Source organism: Macrobrachium rosenbergii, chromosome 51 (genome assembly GCF_040412425.1).
Source record: "Macrobrachium rosenbergii isolate ZJJX-2024 chromosome 51, ASM4041242v1, whole genome shotgun sequence".
Classification (NCBI taxonomy): Eukaryota; Metazoa; Arthropoda; class Malacostraca; order Decapoda; family Palaemonidae; genus Macrobrachium; species Macrobrachium rosenbergii.
In genome coordinates, this window is record NC_089791.1 from 31,930,888 (window position 1) to 31,953,387 (window position 22,500).

At 39.1% G+C, this 22,500-nt stretch overlaps 1 protein-coding gene across 2 annotated transcripts in view; it reads right to left on the bottom strand.

Moving 5' to 3' along the window:
* Positions 1–22,500, bottom strand: part of LOC136833290 (uncharacterized) — a 289,147-nt gene that overhangs the window by 191,933 nt on the left and 74,714 nt on the right. The window contains exon 2 of one of the 2 annotated variants that reach the window (XM_067095229.1): positions 21,688–21,711. The exons of the other annotated variant lie outside the window; for it this stretch is intronic. Within the exon in view, the coding sequence (XP_066951330.1) occupies positions 21,688–21,711 (24 nt within the window). The remainder of the gene's footprint in view (positions 1–21,687; positions 21,712–22,500) is intronic. 2 annotated transcript variants of the gene reach the window in all.

Consider the following 22,500-nt stretch of genomic DNA (forward strand, 5'->3'; position numbering starts at 1 on the left):
ATTAGGTTAGGTTAGGTTAGGTTAGGTTGGGTTAGATAAGATTAGGTTAGGTTAGGTTAGGTTGGGTTGGGTTAGATTAGGTTAGGTTGAGTTGGGTTACATTGCGTTAGGTTTCTAATTCAATAGTAATTTGGGTGTGGAAAACATAATGAGATTATTTTCAAGAAAATTCTATGGTTAGTTTTCAAGATATGGCATCCCGCTTTATACAGAGAAAGTTCCCGGTACTCGGTTACATCTCGGGAAAATGCAACCCGGAAGCATTTTCCCGGGATGCAACCGAGTCCCGGGACCTTTCCCCAGAAAAAAGCGGGACGCCACATCTTACAAACTAACCATAGAATTTTCTAATTACTTTGGAGGTAATAACCTAACCTAACCTAACCCAACCTACCTAACCTAACTTAACCTAACCCTTCCTAACCTTACCTAACCTAAGGGTATGGCAAAAAAACCGGGGCTGGTGCAATACTAACATACATCTCAGGAATCTGCAACCCAGAAATAGACTCGAGACACATTCCGTAATGCCGGGTTCCTGGATACTCACACTCGGGAGGGGACATCACCTGCCTTTTCTCCAGGTACTCTTAAGTGTCCTAAAGAATTGAGACACTTCTCCTTCTTATCCAAAGCAAGCAACACATATAACAAGCAATTTTCTAGCTTCGATTCTATAAGCAAAGTGAATTGAAACGAGTTGGTGGTTCATTGTGCAACTGGGGATTTCACCAGCCTTTTCTCTAGGTACTCTAAGAGTGTCTTAAAGAATTGAGACACTTCTTCTTATCCAAAGCAAGCAAAACATATAACAAGCAATTTTCTAGCTTCGATTCTATAAGCAAAGTGAATTGAAACGAGTTAATGGTCCATTGTGTAACTGTACAGAGTGTAAAATGGAGATGTGGTTTTATTTTGTAGCTGGCAAAAGGAATTGATGGTCACAAGTTTAAAAAATTGAAAAGATAAGAGAGAGAGGATGCATATATGAATTTAAAAACCAAGGGGATATGAAGTTTAATATAACATTCTTCTCATGCCCTCTGTTTTGCAAAATAAATAAATCAATCAATAAATAAAAATAGGGAAATAAATGAATAACATGCCCTCCATTTTGCAAAATAAATAATTAAATATATCAATAAATAAAAATAAGGAAATAAATAAACAAATAAAAGTGACATGTGATAATATTACACAAGCAAAGAACTTTGGAAACTGAAATCTTGGAACTTTGGAAATTGCAATTTTTGTCAAAAACACGTGCACTTAAAAGGATGATCAAATGCAATGAAGAGAATAATGCATAAGCACATAGACATTACAACTTCAAACAAGTAAAAATGCGACGAAGTTTCTTCGGCGCAATTGACTTTTCTGTACAGCCGCTAGAGCGAATAATCAAGGCCACCGAAAATAGATCTATCTTTTGGTGGTCTCGGTATATCTGTAATGAGCCGCGGCAAATGAAACTTTAACCACGGCTCTGTGGTGGCTTATCCTATATCGTTGCCGGAAGCACGATCATGGCTAAGTTTAAACTTAAATAAAAATGAAACTACTGAAGCTAGAGGGCTGCAATTTGGTATGTATGATGATTGGAGGGTGGATGATCAACATACCAATTTTCAGACCTCTAGCTTCAGTAGTTTTTAAGATCTGAGGGCAGACAGAAAAAAGTGCGGACAGAAAAATGCAGACGGACAGACAAAGCCGGCACAATAGTTTTCCTTTCAGAAAACTAAAGAAAAAAAAGCATAGCCTTCTACAATGAAAACGTGCAATTATCACTAATAACAAAATCGATAAAGTAAAAATTCAGGGTTTTTCTCAAAACGTTCAGGTTACTTCATCATACCAAAATATAAAATATCAGAGTCCCGGACAGGAGGGATCAACAATTGATTGATTTAATTCAATAACCTGGCGTCACGAAACCTGGATTACCCCTTCGCCGCTATGGGTCTCTTCGCTAAATTTAGCAGTTCCGGCTATCAATTCCAGCGCCCTCCTCGCTACATTTAGCGGTCCCTCCATATTGCCTGGCTTCCAGCCCTTTCTTAGACCTCTTAATTACACGTTCCTCCTCATTCTCCCCTTTCCTCAGAGAGAGAGAGAGAGAGAGAGAGAGAGAGAGAGAGAGAGAATAGTGGAATGTGAGCAATTTTCAGCAGTATGTGCCCAAACGCATACTGTTTTTTCACACGGCAATAGACGCCTGCAAAGTCTGTCTGAGAGAGAGAGAGAGAGAGAGAGAGAGAGAGAGAGAGAGAGAGAGAGAGAGAGAGAGAGGCGAAGTCTGTCTGAGAGAGAGAGAGAGAGAGAGAGAGAGAGAGAGAGAGAGAGAGAGAGAGAGAGAGAATATAGCAGAAAGTGTGCAAACGCATTTTATTTTTGCAGTGTGAAATTTCACGCCCGCGAAGTCTGTCTCGGAGAAGAAATAATTTTTCACAACTGCCGTTTTGAAGAATGAAAAATGTAGACACAAAAGAAACAATGGGAATTCAGTTTGTGTGTGTGTGTGTGTGTGTGTGTGTGTGTTTGTGTGTGTGTGTGTGTGTGTGTTTGAGTGTCCTGGTCAAAAAACTCTTAACAAGACTGCAACGACTTTGAAAGTTGATGAAGAAAACTCGATTCATTGTTTTAGCTCGACAAAAAGTCAAGTGGAAGTTTTTAGTTGGTTAAAAAAAAATATGAATCGGCAGACGATGATTGCCGTCCTTAAAGAATATTTTTAATAATAATAACTTTAGTCATGACAAAGAAAAATAATAATGAAAATATTAACCCACGTTTATGAAATTACGTGGGAAATTAGTTAACGAATTTGATTAAAACAGGTTAGATGATTCCTTGGGTTATCCTCTCCGAATGATGAACAGTACACGGTAACTGCCTTGCTTAAAGAATAATTTAATATTAATGATAATAGTAATGACAAAAGAAAAATAACAACAACTTGAATCTTTAAATGGAAAAATAATTATCGGATTTTGGTTAAAACTGGTTACATGATTCCTTGAGTTACCCTCTCCAAATTATTAACATTTGAGGGGATAAATGAAGATTATTTTCTGGGCAAATCTTCATCAATGTCCCCCAAAAGTGTACAGACTGGAGGGCTTCAGTCAGAGATTATTTCCATCAAATTTCATGAAAATCCGCTCATCCATTCTCAAAATATTTGTCATAACAAAATAGGAACAGTTGTCTTAGAAGAGGGGTGTTCTATTCACTGAGCCCTACTCTGATACTGCTGGGTTCACAAGAAACTTGTGAGGACCAGAAATCTTGTCTTGAGAAGACAGCAAAGGCCTAAATTTAATTATTTATTTATTTTTATTAGAATACACATATTGTCAAAAATAAATTGTGAAAATATTAGATTAACAAAGCCAAGAGAAGCCTCTCTCCTCACGATAATCCCTCGGAAGTCTAGACGAAATTAACATGAAAAACTTGAAAAAGTCGAACTTTCAGGGAGGAAATTTAGACTTTCTTCTCTGTCGAACTTTCAGGGAAGAAATTCAGACTTTCTTCTACGTCGAATTTTCAGGGAAGAAATTTAGACTTTCTTCTCTGTCGAATTTTCAGGGAAGAAATTTTGACTCTCCTCTCTGTTGAATTTTCAGAGAAGAAGTTTAGACTTTCTTCTCTGTCGAATTTTCAGGGAAGAAATTTAGACTTTCTTTTCTGTCGAACTTTCAGGGATGAAATTCAGACTTTCTTCTCTGTCGAATTCCCAGGGAAGAAATTCAGACTTTCTTCTCTGTCGAATTTTCAGGGAAGAAATTTAGACTTCCTTCTCTGTCGAATTTTCAGGGAAGAAATTCAGACTTTCTTCTCTGTCGATCTTTAAGGGAAGAAATTTAGACTTTCTTCTCTGTTGACCTTTCAGGAAAGAAATTTTGGCTTTCATCTGTCGAATTTTCAGGGAAGAAATTTAGATTTTCTTCTCTATCGAATCTTCAGGGAAGAAATTTTGACTTTCTTCTCTGTCGAATTTTCAGGGAAGAAATTTTGACTTTCTTCTCTGTCGAATATGCAGGGAAAATATTTAGACTTTCTTTTCTGTTGAATTTTCAGGGAAGAAACTCAGACTTTCTTCTATGACTGATTTGTCTTTTGCACTCAAGCGAATTGAATGGCATACCAATGCTCTTATTTAAATAAGGACTGACTGGAGCAGGAATTAGGAGGGAGACTGTTAAGGATGGACACAACCTCAACTCTTTTGAATTACTGTAACTGCAGTCTTATTGTACTGTACTGTACTGTGCTGCACTGTACTGTACTGTACGGATTTGCTTGTCAATTTAAAATATCTATATTTTTCCAGTAAATATTTCTCCTTGGCATTTTTAATTTAACATTTACTTATCTTTATTTATCTGTGCACTTTCACCGACCCAGTTCGTCTGGACAGATAGCTAAAGCTGAAATCTGTCTCTAAGTACTTAGTTTATTAACTTGGTATTGCAACTTTCCCAGTTTATCTTCTTTCATACGTCGGTCATCACTGAGTGATGTCGTCTGAAGCTTTGTTTGTAGACTTGGAAAGTTATTTAGATCTGAAAAGTCAATTTAGACTTGGAAACTTTCTTTGGCTTGTAAAGTCCAAAGAAACTTTCCAAGTTTACGGAACCTTTCCAAGTCTAAAGGAACTTCCAAGTCTTAAGCAAGTTCCTTTAGATTTGGAACATTCTTCAGACAGGGAACGATTCTTAGACTTGGAAAGTTTCTTAGATTTGGAAAGTTTCTGTAGACTTGGAGAGTTCCTTTAGACTTGGAAAGTTGCTTCAGACTTGGAAAGTTCCTTTGGGCTTGGAAAGTTCCTTTAGACTTGGAAAGTTTCTTAGACTTGGAAAGTTCCTTCAGACTTGGGAAGTTCCTTTAGACTAGAAAAGTTTCTTAGACTTGGGAAGTTCCTTTAGAGTTGGAAAGTTTCCTAGAAATGGAAAGTTCCTTTAGTTTTGGAAAATCTCTTCAGACTTGGAAAGTTACTTTAGACTTGAAAAGTTTTTTTGGACTTGGAAAGTATCTTCACACTTGGAAAGTTTCTTCACACTTGGAAAGTTTCGTCAGACTTACAAAGTCTCTTCAGACTTTGGAACTCTCTTTAAACTTGGAAAGTTCTTTCAGACTTGGAAAGTTTCGTCAGACCTTCAAAGTCTCTTCAGACTTTGGAACTTTCTTCAGACTTGGAAAGTTCCTTCAAACTTAGAAAGTTTCTTCATACCTGGAAAGCCTCTGTGCACAGAATTTAGCGATGAGGCTGCAAGCCCCAAGGCCACGACGCCTTGAAGTTGTCACGGTATTTTCCGTGCCAACAGGTGGCTCATCCACATACTTATAGGATATAATATTGCGGCAGACAGGGATCACCTATCCAAGTACTGACCTGACTCCGTGTCCCTTAACTTCACTGAGTTGGAGACCCGTGGCGTACAGAGCATGTTATTGCCAGGCTGGTCACCCATCCAGAGACTGACCTGCTCTCTGGGATATTCTACCACACTGAACAACAGTTAGAGGCGTTGGACAGCAAGACTGAATAAAGGAGGAGGGGATAGAGATGGAATAAAAGGCTAAAAACTGACCACCCTTTTAACAATGCCTACAGTGCACCACGTGAGGTGCACTGACGGTGCTTCCACCCAAGAAGACTCCCTATATAACAATTCCGTTTCTTGTATGGAGAGAATAATATCAGAGACGTGGATGCGTGGTATATTTCACTATTACGATTATTCACACTGCTCATGCGTTCTTACGGAGCAAGCAAAATTTGATTGATTGATTGGTCAGCTAATTAGTTCAGCTATTGTCACATCAACAGATATAACAGACTTTGCTCTTGAGTTTACGCAACTAGCTTGCACTGAATAGATAGTACGTATACAATAGAATGCTTGATGATTATAAATATATATAAAAATAAGCGATAAAAATGTAATTACCTGTACTCTCAAACAAGTTGGGCGAAATGAGAGTAGAAAAAAATATAATCCTATCCAGGATTAATTGCTAGACGATTACTGGAGCAGAATGTAATTTTCTATCCAGGATTATTTTGGTAGACGGTTACTGGCGCAGGAAATTATAATTATCGATACAGGATTATTTTGATAGACAGTTACCGGAGCAGAAAGGAATATAATTTTCTGTCAAGGATTATTTTGGTAGACGGTTACTGGCGCAGACAATTATAATTATCTATCCAAGATTATTTCGGTGGACGTTTACTGGCGCAGAAAAGAATATAATTTTCTATCCAGGGTTATTCTGGCAGACGGTTACTGGCGCAGAAAATTATAATTATCTGTACAGGATTATTTTGGCAGAAAGGAATATAATTTCTATCCAGGCTTACTTTGGCAGACGGTTACTGGCGCAGGAAATTATAATTATCTATACAGGATTATTTTGGCAGAAAGGAATATAATTTCTATCTAGGATTATTTTGGCAGACGGTTACTGGCGCAGAAAGGAATATAATTTTCTATCCAGGATTATTTTGGCAGAAAGGAATATAATTTCTACCCAGGATTATTTTGGCAGACGGTTACTGGCGCAGAAAGGAATATAATTTTCTATCCAGGATTATTTTGGCAGAAAGGAATATAATTTCTACCCAGGATTATTTTGGCAGACGGTTACTGGCGCAGAGGAGTATAATCATCCATGCAGTATTATTCTGGCGGACAGTTACTGTCGCAGAGGACAACCTGACCACGAGAAAAAAAGGCACATTTATCAAAACCAAACTGACGTCTCCAAATCACAAACTAGAATTCCGCGAGGCTGCATATATACCCTTTCTCCCGAGGCATAAACGCTCGTTAAAAAAAAAAAGTAAAAAATGCGCCGAAGAAGTTTCTTCGGCGCAATAGTTTTCTGTACAGCCGCTACAGCGTATAATCAAGGCCACCGAAAATAGATCTATCTTTCAGTGGCCTCGGTATAATACTGTATGAGCCGCAGCCCACGAAACTTTAACCAAGGCCCGGTGGTAGGGTATCCTATATCGCTGCCTGAAGCACGATTATGGCTAACTTTACCTATTAAATAAAATAAAAACTACTGAGGCTAGATGGCTGCAATTTGAAATGTCTGATGATTGGAGTGTGGATGATCAACATACCAATTTGCAGCCCTCTAGCCTCAGTAGTTTTCAAGATTTGGGGGCGGACAGAAAAAGTGCGGACAGAGAAAAGTCCGGACAGAATAAAGTGCGGACGGGCAGACAAAGCAGGCAAAATAGTTTTTTTTACAGAAAACTAAAAAATATCTGACGACGCGTTTTTCCAGCACTACGCCGGCATTAGCCAGCACGGAGAAGTTTACATAATTGTCCGTCGCTTTTTTTCTCAAAAGCTCTTTTTTAAAAAAACAAAAATCTCCTGACGAATTACAACGCAAACGAGTCCTTTGATGAGACGCCGGACAATGGGCAGGGACGTCGAACTTCTTTTCATCGAAAATAGCTGGAAAATGTCATTGATAAATAGTTTTTTTTTTTTTTTTTCTGAAAGCTTCGCCGGAATGAGGTCATTCATGCCTCTGCTTCGGCTGCTTAAAGTGGAAGATCTCGTTACCCGAGGCTGATCTCGAACTTCTGCAGCAGACTGGAACCGACGAAGGTGGATGAGGGAGTGTGAGGATCTGTGAGGATCTCTGAAATTTTGAGGATCTCTGAAATTTTGAGGATCTCTGAAATTTTGAGGATCTCTGGAAAAGCGAGGATCTCTGGAATTGTCTAGATCTCTGAAATTTTGAGGATCTCTGAAATTGTGAGGATCTCTGAAATTGTCTGGATCTCTGGAAAAGCGAGGATCTCTGGAATTGTCTGGATCTCTGAAATTTTGAGGATCTCTGAAATTTTGAAGATCTCTGAAATTGTCTGGATCTCTGGAAAAGCGAGGATCTCTGAAATTGTCTGGATCTTTGAAATTTTGAGGATCTCTGGAAGTGCGAGGATCTCTGAAATTGTCTGGATCTCTGAAATTTTGAGGATCTAAAAAAAGTGAGGATCTCTGAACTCGTGAGGATCTCTAAAATTTTTAGGATTTCTGAAATTGTCTGGACCTCTGAAATCGTGAGGATCTTGAAACCGAAGGTAAATGAGGGATTCTGGGGTATTGCGAGGCTCTGTGAAATTTTGAGGATCTCTGAAACCTCTGGATCTCTTAAATCTTGAGGATCCTGAAACCGAAGGTGAATGAGAGATTGTAAGGAGTTGTGAGGATCTCTGAAACTGTAAGGAACTCTGGAATTTTGAAGATCTCTGAAATTGTGAGGATCCCTGAAATAGTAAGGATCTCTGAAATTTTTAGTCTCTGAAAATTTGAGGATCTCTGAAATTGTGAGGATCTCTGAAACTATACGGATATCTGAACTCGTGAGGATCTCTGAAATTGTGAGGATCTCTGAAACCCTGAGGATCTCTGAAATCGTGAGGATCTCTGGCACCGGGCAATGGGGGAAAATGGCACCTCATTGGAATGTGGCACTTGTTCTGCAAAGTGAGGAGCAGGCACTACTTCCCTGTAAAGCCGTAGCACGTACTTATTCTCTACACAGCAAGTAGCACACACTACTCTTTGCAAAAATAGCAGTAAGTATTAATCAACTGCAAACCAATTAACCCTTACTAATTCCTTGCGAAGTGAGTAACAAGCAGGAAATCTCTGCAAAGAGAGTGGCACGCACTAAATCTTGGTTTGAGGTCACTAGTGGTGCCAACGGAAATCATGATGGCTGTTGATACAAAAAAAAAGAGGAAACTGGCACTCTGAGCAATTTTCTCGATAAATTAATACCCAACAGGAAGCCATATAAACAATACTTACTTTGTGCCAGGATAAATTTTTTTTCAAATGCTATACAAAGAAAGCCTCAAATCTCAGGTCAAACCAAACCTAAAAAAATATTCTGACAAATGAAATACAGAGCTATCTGTGTAAACCAAATAATGGGCAGGGTCTTCAGCGGCGATAAATCCTGCTGCAAAGGACTTTAATAAAACAAGGGGCAAAAGCTTAACCTGCCAAATATTTTGCAGAGGAAGGCTCTTTGACAAAAGATAGTGAACACGTGATAGTAAGAGTTGGTGACCACAAAAATGACATGTATTGTCCCCAGGCAAAAGACCATCAAAATTCATACAAAGAATGAGATCCATATTTTCTCTATGCAGTCACAGAATACGTTTCAAGAGCAAAGAGCAAACAGACATCTTATCTCCAGTGGACCAATTCTGTGAACAGGGTCGCCTCAAGGGTTTAGGGCCTCAGGAAAATGAAGGTTCCAGGTACTTGGGCACATCAGTCAATGAAACAAGGAGTATTTGGAGATTGCAAATGCCACAAACCCATGCATCCCCTCCCCACAAAAAATTCAGTACTTATTTTGATCCACTGAGCCTCTGTTGACGTCAATAGTTAATTAAGTACTTGGTTGTTTGTTGTCTGCTGTAGGTTGCAGCTGAGTTAGTCAGAGAATACTGGAAAGAGTACAGTAAAGACAGTTATCTGTGTTCCATAAAAATTTTACTATATTTTTAAAACAGGTGGGCCTCGATGAGGTAATAGTCACCCCACTGTAGGTGAAACTATTCATCAGATATCTGCAAGTGCGTCCACCCACACTCACCCACCCACCCACACACCACACCCACACACACACACACGAACAAGCATAAAGAACTGCTGCCCTGTTTGAGTTTAAAATGCGCAAAACCTTGAGCAAAATCTCTATACTTAATTACAACCTCTCTACATCGAATACTCAGACGCTGCAAGCCTCCGTTCGTCAAACCTCACCCAGTCAACCCTTTAATCAACCTCCCTGTTACGAGAAGGGCATCGTCCGTCCGTTCATTAAAATCCTCCGTCACGCCCAAAAAGCCGGGGCTCCTCAAGTGAGGTTCAAGTTTGAGGAGAGAAAAACGCTGCTTCATATGTTGGGAGAACCATTAAAAACGTCCTATGAGAGAAAAAAGGAAGGCAGATGCTGCTTCGCAGAAGGCTGGAACGAAAAACGGGTTCTTCTTCTTACGTTCTGTTATTACATTAAATATTCATATGCGCGCGCGCGCACACGCCGGAGCCTGGAAAAGGAAAAGCCGTGTCACTCCTGGAGTTAATGATGATCAATTCCAATAGAATAGAATATAATAGAATAGAATATAGAATGTGTTCGATCGAGCCAAGTGGAGGAAAGCTGTCAGAAGCATCGACCTCATATGGATGTGGGAAAATATTCTGAGAAAGAAGAATAAAATATAGAATTTAGGCCAAAGGCCAATCCCTGGGACCTATGAGGTCATCCAGAGCTAAAACAGAAATCGACGATAAGGTTTGAAAAGTGTAACAGGAGAGAAAACCTTGCCATTGTACCATGAATCAATTGTCAGGAGGAGGTGGAAAGGAAGATGGAAAAAAGATAATATGAAAGGAGGTACAGTAAAAGGAATGACAGGGGCTGCAGCTAGGGGCCGAAGGGACGCTGCAACGAACCTTAAGAAATGCCTACAGTGCACCGCATGAGGTGCATTGACGGCACTACCCCCTTACAGGGGATAATCAATTCACTTCACCTGAGATGATAATCAGTCAATGACGTGCCTGGTGGTCAGTCAATTGTTCTAGGTCGCCCTTTACCTTTTACAGGACGGGGTCATAACAGCTGAGCATTCCGGTTCTCAGCAAGGCTTTAGGGATGAGATTGCTAGCCTCATGACCCATATTTGACTCCTTGCCTGACCTTGATATTCATTCACAGATGGGTCGACTGGTGGTCAGAAGTAGCAGCAGGCCGGGATCAAACAACGAGCCTTGCAAATGCGAGCCCAGGGTTTCACCACTGTACTAAGCCCTCCTCTCTCTCTCTCTCCAAATTAAAATTAAGAGCCACTCCTTGTAAGTTTATCCTACCCTAGGGAATCTTTTTCTCTCTCTCTCCTCCTCCTCCTCCTCCTCTTCTTCCTCCTCCTCCTCCTCCTCCCATCCTTCAGGAACGTGACATTCCTTTGGATGTGTGCATGTCTCCTACAGTCTCCTCCTTCGCCTCTCTGTCTCCTTGAGAGAGAGAGAGAGAGAGAGAGAGAGAGAGAGAGAGAGATCTCTCATCAGGCGTTTGGTCCTTCCAGGAGCAACTGTTTTGTACGTGGAATCATCGCTTGAACAGACTTAATGTTTATATGTCTGTCGCTGTCTCTTTTTTTGTTATCTCTCTCTCTCTCTGTGTTTTTTATGTTTCTCTTTCTGTCCTTATTTCTTCTTGCTTTCTCTCTCTCTCTCTCTCTCTCTCTCTCTCTCTCTCTCTCTCTCTCTCTCTCTCTCTATTCTTATCTTGTAGTTTCTAAGCTTTTTTTCTCTTTCTCTCGCGCGCTTCTTATCTCACTATACTATCTCTCCTAACACGCACCCTCCTCTCTCTCTCTCTCTCTCTCTCTCTCTCTCTCTCTCTCTCTGAGAGAAATGGAAGAGAGAAATAAAAATATGAAGGAAATGGGAGAGAGAAATAAAAATATGGGAGAAATGGAAGACAGAAACATAAAATATGAGAGCAATGTAAGAGAGAAGTAAAAATATCAGAGAAATGGAAGAGAGAAATAAAAATATCACAGAAATGGAAGAGAGAAATAACAATATGGGAGAAATGGAAGAGAAAAAAATACAATATGAGAGAAATGGAAGAGAGAGATAAAAATATGAGGGAAATGGAAGAGAGAGAAATAAAAATATGAGAGAAATGGAAGAGAAAAATAAAAATATGAGAATAATGGAAGAGAGAAATAAAAATATGAGAGAAATGGGAGAGATATAAAATATGAGAGAAATAAAAATATGAGAGAAATCGTACAGAGAAAAATAAAAATATAAGAGAAATGGAAGAGAGAAAAAGAAAAATACGAGAGAAATGGAAGAGAGAAAAAGAAAAATATGAGATAAATGAAAGAGAGAAATAAAAGTACTAGAGAAATGGAAGAGAAAAATAAAAATACGAGATAAATGGAAGAGAGAAAAATAAAAATACGAAAGAAATGGAAAAGAGAAAAATGAAATCATGAGAGAAATGGAAGAGAGAAAAATAAAAATACGAAAGAAATGGAAGAGAGAAAAATGAAATAAAAATGAGAGAAAAATGGAAAGAGAAAAAAAACAAAAATGGAAGAGAGAAACAAAAAGTGAGAAAAATGAAAGGGATAAACAAAAATACGAGAAAAATTGAAAGGAAAAACAAAAATACGAGACAAATGGAAGAGAGTAAAATAAAAATACGAGAGAAATGGATTAGTGAAAAAACAAATAAGAGAAACAGATTTGACATAACGGAAAAGGTGTCATCATTCAGAATATAGCTAAGCGATTATTCCTGACGTGTGTTGAGTGAGGTCAACCACACTGGCCCACTGACTTACCGAAGGGGAAGGAGTGGGTGAGGGGGGAGAGGGTTAGGTAGGTGGGGGGTGAGTAATATGGAAGGCTGAAATAATAAAAAAAAAGAAAATAATGAACCAAAAAGGACAAAGGAAAAAAGACAATTAAATATAGAGGCTGTCAAATCAGAACCAAAATAACAGAGAAAGATAAAATGACAAATAGTAAAAGAAACTGAATGACAACAAAAATAAAAAATAAAAAAAGTTAACGGTGGAATATGGAAGACAAAATAAAGATAATAGAAAAAAGAGGGGAAATCAGAATCCAAAACAAAACAAAGACAAAATGACAAGAAATAAAAAAAAAATATAAGAGAAAAAACTTAAGGATGGAAATCATAATGAAAAGTAGAAAGCGAAATGAGAGAAAAAGAAAGAAGAAGAAATGAGAGAAAAACTAAAATAAGAGAGAAAAAACTAAAAAATAAAATGAATGAGAAAAATAAATTTCAAAAAAATCAAAACGAAAGGAAAGGTCAAAATGAAACGGGAATAACAAAACGACAGGGTAAATACGACGAGAGAGAGAGAGAGAGAGAGAGAGAGAGAGAGAGAGAGAGAGAGAGAGAGAGAGAGAGAGAGAGAGGCTCTGATAAAAATAAGATCAGTATCCCCCGAATAGGGGAATAGTTCAGTATCCCATCACAAAGGTGAAACTCCAGCATCCAATATACCATAAAAAGGTTGTATCCCAATATCCATTACCATATACTAAAAGGTGGCATCCCAATATCCAGTATCCTATACTAAAAGGTGGTATCCCAGCATCCAGTATTCCATCAAAAAAGGTGGTATCCCAGCATCCAGTAGAGGAGGAGGAGGAGGAGGAGGAGGAGGAGGAGGAGGAGGAGGAGGAAAGGAGGAGGAGGAGGAGGAGGAAGGTGATATCCGATTATCCCCTCAAAATGGGGATATCCCAGCATCCACTTGAAAGGAGGAGGGGGGCGGAGAGTTTATCCCAGTATCCCCATAAAAAAGCAGGGAGATACCAGTACCACACCAAAATAGGTATCCTATCCAAAAAAAAACCTGGGATATCCCAGTGGGATATTCCCTGAAAAAGGGGATACAGTATCCCCTTAAAACAGAGAGGGAGTCGACCCAATAACCTCGTATCCCATTACTCACCCAAAAAGGACTGACTGTGGCTGAGAAAGGCCAGTATCCCCTGAGCGCCTGAAGAGAGAGGACCTATACTTGAAAGACAAGTCCTGAAAAACATCTCGTTTCGGGGGTGGGGTTAGTGTGAAGGGGTTAGCGGGGTTGTAGGTTGGGGGGGGGGAAATATTCAAGAGGGTTATACTTGCAACAAGTATGACTTGTCTTTACACAGAGACTTGTTGAGAAGAATGAGAAAACAAAAACAAAAACATGAGACTATTTCTATCCACAATTCTCTGACTATTGCACGTAATTGCAAGCCAGTCTATCTCCCATAATGCTGGCAACAACGAGTGTGTGTGTATGTGTGTGTCCGTGTGTATGTGTACGTGCATATGTGCCCCTGACACACACACACACACACTTTTATACAAAACAATACGTGTGTATATCTACACACAAAGAAACATCTTAGGTGTATGATACCCCTATTATCATTATAAATGTTCCTGTGCTGGTTTCCCCTTAGTAATTATAAATATTTCTATAATGATTCCTTCTTTATTATACTTATTGTTTCTACGGCCATTCCTTTGAATATTTTGACAATGATTTGGCTTTAATTATTATTTATATAATTGTTTCTCCCTAGCCATTGTTATTATTTCTATAATGATTCATCCTTGCTAATCCCAAATAATTCTACAATGACTTCTCCATAATAATCCTCCTAAATATTTCTAAGCATGACGGCACTAAGAGAGAGAGAGAGAGAGAGAGAGAGAGAGAGAGAGAGAGAGAGAGAGAGAGAGAGAGAGAGAGAGAGAGAGAGAACCGCTCCACGGAAACCGTAAGGGTGTTCTTTTATATGTTTATATAATATGTATGTGCATATATAAAATGTGTTTATGTATACATTTACAAATTCTGACTATTTATTTAGCTATTTGTAAAAGGGTGAGAAAAATGGGAACAAATCAGTGGCTCCCAAACTTGAATGGAGCGATGGTCCCACCTTTTGCAAGAAAAGTTTCTAAATCTCAGAATCCCTGTTTGGTAACAGAGGCATTCTCTCAATCTCCGAGGAAATGTGGCTGAAGTTTTACCTGTCAAAAGTAAACGATACCTTCAGATGGTGAAGAGAAAAGGTGAAAGGCAAGGTCAGTGACCTCACAGTGGCCTTTGAATCGAGTCAGTCGAGAAGGGAAAGAAATGACGACTTTCCAAGATATGACTGACAGTGAAAAGGCAAACCAGGCCATTCATAGCGGCAATCTGGAGATACTGGATCTCATTTACAGGCTCTCTATTTAGATATGACCTCGAGACCAGGAGACAAATTGAGGCAGAGTACTTCATGATGGAGTGCAAGCAAAACGGAAAGACTGGTGAGATAAAGTACGAAAGTTTAAGGCTGCATCATCGACCAAAGCACCGAATACATATGGTCACCGATAGAGAAGACTGGCTGATTGATTTATGACTACTAAAACTGGCGTTACCATACCTAGGGGATTGAAATACTTTTGAACTTAGCACGATATGGGGACGGGGTAAATATTGCACAATCGATTGCAACAGGTATATAATGCTGACTGCTCTAAGCAAGTCAGGCTCCGCTTAGTGCCTCAGAGCTACTGTAGTCTAGAATATAGGAAGACATAACACCTAGTAAGACAAGGGACTTTCTACGGGATCTTGACATAATGAATTCATACTAGGGATCCTATCTGTCACCTTCAATTTATTTATTCTCCTCCATGTTGAAACTTCAAGTGTGTCTACAACTTACTTGGCACATAACTTTTTATGCAAGACTCAGGCCTTTACAGAGCAGCCCCTCAAATCAAAGTGCTGATCAGCAACTGCAAATAACACCAGAATAAACATCTTGTCAGCAGTTTTTCCACTTATTTTTCTATATGCATAAATATTCCCACACTCCTCGTCCTCTTTCTTCCACTGACACTGAAACAATCCTTACTTTTCAATCAATCGTTGGCACAAACTCTTCTCATGACATTTTCAATACCATAACATAGCCTAGAGCTACAGCCCTCACATAAAGTTATGTAGAACTGAACCTCTATATGCAATGTCATAACTACTCTTTCGGTGCGTCCACACTACAGTAAAACAGGTGGCCAACATATCACAAACAGGTTGAAAACAAGTAAACATGTGGGCAAATGATCTCATACATGTCACAAACAGGTTGAAAACAAGCAAACAGGTGGACAACTTATCTCTTACATATCACAAACAGGTTGAAAACAAGTAAACACATGGGTGACTTATCTCATACATAACACAAACAGGTTGAAAACTAGTCAATGCATGAGCAACTTATCTCGTACATATCACAAACATTTTGAAAACAAGTAATATGTGGGAAACTTATCTCATACATATCACAAACAGGTTGCAAACAAGTAAACATATGCGAAACTTATCTCAAACATATCACAAACAGGTTGAAAACAAGTAAACACGTGGGCAATTTATCTCATACACTTCACAGACAGGTTGAAAACAAGTAAATACGTGGGCAACTTATCTCTTACATATCACAAACAGGTTGAAAACTAGTCAGTGACTACAAATGGAGAATGAACCTTTGGCAAATGCTAGATGCCTGTATCCAGCGCTGGTTAGAACCACCAACAAATCACTGACTTGTATCAAACTTCTTTGTGATGTCTGTGCGATAAGTTGCCGGCATGTTTACGACATGTATTACCGCAGCGTCTTTCTTGTCTCCATTTCAACCAGGGTTCTCTAGTGTCCTCCAACATACTGAGGAAGCTTACCCTCTCAGACACAGCGCGGAGCCCTTGAGGCAATCAAACGAGACCTTCCCAGGTTCTAAGGTTCTTTCACACTGCCTGAGTGGTAAATAATTTCTCCTCTCTTGTACAATAACCAATATAGAAATGCACTTCTCGTCATAATGTGGTTCGGATTCCACAATAAATGTAAGTCCCGTTGCTAAGTAACCAGTTGGTCCTTAGCCACGTAAAATAAATCTAATCTTTCGGACCAGCCCTAGGAGAACTGTTAATCAGCTCAGTGGTCTGGTTAAACTAAGATATACTTAACTTTTCTCTTGAAATGAGACTGTGAACCCTTCTTTAACATGACCAGAAGTAGAATAGATCAGAATACATAATTTAGGCCAAAGGCCAAGCCCTCGGACCTATGAGGTCACTCAGCGCTGAAAGGGAAATTGACAGTAGGAAAGTCTGAAAGGTGTAACAATTGTTGGAGAGGGTGGAAAGTCATACGTAAGACAGACAATATGAACGCAGATATAGTAAAAGGAATGAAAGAGGTTGCAGCTAGGGGCTGCAAAGACCATTAAGTAATGCCTACAGTGCACTACGTGAGGTGCACTGACGGCATTACCTTCCCACGGGGGTGACCAGAAGTAGCGAACTGCTAGCTTGAAGTATTTCCAGGAATGAGGTGGCTGTTTCCCCTGATGAAGTGAATGAGCAGAGAGGAGATGCAGAATAAAAAGGTGCAATTTAGAAAATTGTTCTTTACATAACATTGTGACAATACATTGCTTCTTGCATGACAAGAAGGCTCAAAATTCTCGCTGCCAACTGGTAAAACTTACTTAATTAGTTATGGCATCAGCTTGATTTTATTTCCTTGGTGGAAAAGAACAGGGAATTAGTAATAAAAAAAATCAACAAGGCAGAAGACGACAACAAATCAAGTTGTCGAAAGCTGTGTACTTAAGTTAATAATAATAATAATAATAATAATAATAATAATAATAATAATAATAATAATAATAATAATAATAATACACATGCATAATTCTGTAACTACAGACCGCCTATCCGAAGCTGGCTTGCAGTGATATGACATAAAATCACTCAACAAAATCTCTGTCTGTCTGTCTCTCCTCTCTCTCTCTCTCTCTCTCTCTCTCTCTCTCTCTCTCTCTCTCTCTCTCTCTCTCTCTCTCTCTCTTATAGCCTAATACACAAGGCAATCACTTATCAAGAAACTCAGGCAAACCTGCCCTGACACGGACAGGCAAGTATAATGTGAATCATTACAGAATGAAATTTCTCAGCATTTTCTGATGACTGGGAGAATAAAATGAAAATAAACAGAGATGATATATTATCCAGATCTTTATTACATATTACGTGATTTATTGGTTTTCAGGGGCAAATATTGCATATAATTTTTTTCTGTACGTTCACGAACTGTGGCCCAATTTCTTGCATGAAAAATAGGCAAGTGTGCAATAAATTAATTTTAGCCAAGTGTGCAATAAATTGCACTTACATTATCACTACCTACTCATCACTTAGATTTCATCGTGAAGAATGCAATAAATTAATTTTACGGTTGTCACTATCCGTTATTCATCACTGAGGCCTTGCATGAGTGGCCATGAAAATACCAGATGGGTCTGCCCCTTCCCCTTTACTTTGACTTTATTTTACAGTCATTCCTTCTCTCGTTTTTTAAAATTACAATCTAGTTACATTGTAGAGGCTGACTTACTCCATAGCATGTGGCCATCTTGAGAAAAATAAAAGAATTAGAATACTTATGAACTGGGGATTGATTGACTGGTTAACTGATTCTTTCTAAGCATACTCTGGCGTCACAACAAAATAGGTTATAGACGGTCCTCCCTCCCAAAGAAATCTACTCTAAACTTAAATATAGAAAAAGAAAGCAAATCTTAAAAGAGATTATATATATATATATATATATATATATATATATATATATATATATATATATATATATATATATATACTTATATATGTATGTCTTAGTTTAAGTCTTATAATTAGTCTTACCGTTATAAGAATAAAGGAGGCGAAATCATAAGGGAAAAAAGAAAAAATGCAATTAACAAGCTGTCTTACGCAATGGTTAGAGTTGTGGCGCCCTTGGGGTTGGATTGCTGTTTGGAAAGTCTTCGGCGAGGAGTCCCGGGGAGGAGTAGGAAGAAGAGGAGGAGGAGGCGTCGAGGTGGCTGCTGTGGTAACAGCAGCTGCAGCTGCTGTAGCTGCTGCTGCTGCTGCTGTGGGTGAGACAGCAGCAGGGCGTACTAACTAGATAATAATACGTCTTCAACTAAGTGAGCTACTGAGAGTACATAATGATACTTGTTTGCAAAAGGTCACAGGAATATGTATATATATAAATGGTAAATATAGCTGTCGTTCGAGCAACTGGGTAGACGTGATTCATCAGGATACTTATTATTAAGGTGGCTGATTACTACAGCAGTGAAGAAGAAGGCTATTTCATTCAGCTCTGAATTCACAGCTAGATGGCCACCTAAGTTAATACTGGACTCTGGTGCAATTGCTTAGAAGTCTAGGACAGAACTGTCAGAACAGACATACTAAGGTGGCTGATTACGACAGCAGGGAAGGCTACTCGAATTAGCTCTGAATTCACAGAAAATTGGCTACTTGAGTTAGTACTGGACTCTCAGAGATAATGGCTAATTAGTCTAGGATAGAACTTTCAGAAAATGGCTACTTAATTAGAGCTGAACTATGAAAAATTACTACCTAATTTAGCACTGACCTTCCAGAAAAAATAGTCACTTAAAGTGGCCCTAGACTATCAGAAAAATAATGCTTCTTTACTTGGCACTGAACTTAGAAAATCTACTACCTGAATTAGCACTGAACTCTTGCAAAAATGGCTTCTGGAATTAGGACTAGCCCCTCCGAAAATGGCCAGTTCAATTAGCACTGAACTCTTAGAAAAAAAGGCTGATTTGATTAGCTCTGAGTCCCCAGGAAAAATGCAGATTATTTTAGGGAGATAACTACTTGAAAGAGCACAGTCATATGGCTAATTTGCAAGAAATGAGCTCCAAAATACATGATGATTAAAATGATGCTGGAGTCCAGGATAATACTGATTGACAGAAAGCAAAGTCCAGAAAAATTATTGATTTAAATGGCATGGAGCTCTTAATTCATAATGAAGCTGAACTATAGAAAATGGTCATTGAAAAGAATGCTGAAATTAAGATTGACCAATAATGAGATTATTACTGAAGTCCATAAAACCCATCAGAAAAAATGGAAACATTAAGTTGGCACTAAACTTCACATCAAATCTGATTGAACTTGCACTGATCTTTGGAAAACTGTGATGCCGTACAAACGTTCCTTACTCAAGACCGTCACTGATCTGAACATCGAATTTTATCCAGAAAACACTGATGATTCACGTCTGACCAAAACGTTGCTTGGTTGAATTCGTCCTTTTGAACTGACGCACAGTCTATAGATAGTCGCAGGTGTTACTAATAGCAGATTTCAAATTCGCAGCTCAAAGGGACAGCTTGGAGGAAGAAGCTGTGGACTCTCTAGTATTCAACTTGTTAGAATTTCTGACATTTTCAGAGACTGTGTCTGACCTCTTTAAACACTGCACAGGAAGGGAACCTTCCTTCTTTGATTTTTGAAAGTTAAGTGACTCTGGTAGTTTTCAAAGTCAGTCTCTTCCAGGAAGCTGTCCCTTTTGCCCCTGCATATACGATGCGTTTACAGTAATGTGATACTAGTAACCAAAGGGGTTTTACTTACAGGCAAATGCTCTTTTGTTTTACAGAAATTTACACTTACACAGTCACTTGGTTCTTGCTTTTAGGGAAGGTTGAGGAGAATGAAAAAGCTTTTAAAGAATCATTTTAACAATTGTTTTAACATCGGTTATTCAACTTGGGTTAGTTTCAAGTTTAAGATATACTCCACAGCTATTGGCTGAGGTCTTTCAAAGAGAAGAGCAGCCAATGGCATTGTAGCATATCGCTTAGAAGATTTGTTTAAAAAAAAAAATTGTGCATTGTCTTGGATATGGATAACTGGCGGAACTGAAAGGCCTCGGTCACATTTTGCTAAAAGCTCACCAACTGGAAGCTGCAGTTTCAAGAAGACGTTAATGGAATTCTGAGCAATAACTTGGAACACCTGAAAAGCCTTTCAGAGCCGGCCAGTGGATCTCTCATCCAGTTGGCTGAATGAAGTGTGGTAAAGTGTTATCAGAAACACCAAAAGGTCCGGCCAGTGATAACCAGGGACGATGATCCCAAGTCTACCAGTCACTGATGATGAAGTTTTGCTACAGCATGAAACTGACCCATGAAATGCAGTGTTATATCTACGATCCTATTGAAATACGACCCTAAGACTACGATAGTGCAGTAGGATATATAGCCAAAGTTACGGGGTATCCTAAAGTGGGATGGAGGGACTATGCTCAATGGATTCCAGCTAAGAATTCCTCGGGCAGACGTCCTGATCAGAGCCGACGATGATGCTTGGGACCAATCTTTCTGTCTTGGGTTATTCTCTGTTCTGGGGACTTTCTGTCACGCATCGCAGGCAGAGAGCGAGTCGCCGTGCACCATCTCTCTTCTCGACTTGTCAAGATCTAGAATACGCTTGGGTACGGTATGCTAGAATATGAAGCAAGTGAGCTAGAATACCTAGAGGCCGGGATGTCCTTTAGGTATTCCAGACTGTGCGAGCAAGCAGCAGCAAGCGCCTGGACGAGAGAGAGCAAGCTAGCCCCCAGCCTGAGACAACTCAAGGCCAGAGAGTGACCTCTGTCTGTCTGTCTTGGGTTATCTCTGTTCTGGGGACTTTCTGTCTCGCATCGCAGGCAGAGAGCGAGTCGCCGCGCACCATCTCTCTTCTCGACTTGTCAAGATCTAGAATACGCTTGGGTATGCTAGAATATGAAGCAAGTGAGCTAGAATACCTAGAGGCCGGGATGTCCCTTAGGTATTCCAGAATGTGCGAGCAAGCAGCAGCAAGCGCCTGGATGAGAGCGAGCAAGCTCTAGCCCCCAGCCTGAGACAACTCAAGGCCAGAGAGTGGAGGTTGCGGTCCTCCCAAGCTCTCAGGATCAGATCTGACGTCGAGGGACTCTCGAGGGATTCTTCCCAGGACTTCTTATTACAAGATGGTGTAAAGGAAATAAATAAATAAAAAAAAGAGAGAGTCATAGAAATCAAATCAAAGAGAAGAGTAAAACTAAAATATGAGGGGCCCAGGCCCCTTTTCTAATTCAGTAAAAGGGATAAACTTCTGTACATATTTTTAAGAGAAACTGCTAGGATAGCTAACCTGGGTCGCAACAGCGAGCTCGACCTGAAAATGATGGAAATATTCAGTCATGTTTCTTAAACAAAAATCTATTTTTTAATATATATATGTAAACACAGCTTAGGTATATGCAATCAATGTGTAAATGAGAAATATACATTACGAATAAAAAAAATATGTTTCTCCTTGTGGAATAGCGTCAAGAAGTTGTGTGATTCAATCCTTAAGTACACTAACAATGTGATACTTACCAATGTCAGATCTACTAACCTTTAAGTAATGATCAATGAAACTGCTTAAAACTAGAGAATATATATTTACAGGCTATTTCTAAATGATAACCTATTATACGAGCGACAAATGTAGCTATGCAGGTAGAAGATACATCTGCCTACAGGAAATTGTTCAAATAAACAGTGAATATGGACTGTAGGTACATTCTACTAAACTGCGAGAAAAATAAGTAAATAAATATGTAAAAACTGTTCATTCGTAGGTGATTACTCTCGACAAAAATCAAACGCAATCAGGAAAATACTTCGCTTCAAACACGTACAAGGAATTTATGATGAAAGCTGTAAATCCTTTGCATAAAATGAATGACTACCATTTCTTGTTATTTGCACGGCTTTGTAGAATTATACTTGGCAGTTATTTCTTTCTAACTGCCGAATTTTTTTAGAAGGTGTTGGCAGCACACGTGCCATTATGAAATTAGAAGAGAGTTGTCAGTTATTTAAGTTAGAGAAGTGGTTCTCAACCTTTTTTTGGCCCATGTACCCTTTCACCATATGCCAGAATGTCATCCCCACCTTTCCAAAATTGTCTGCCTCA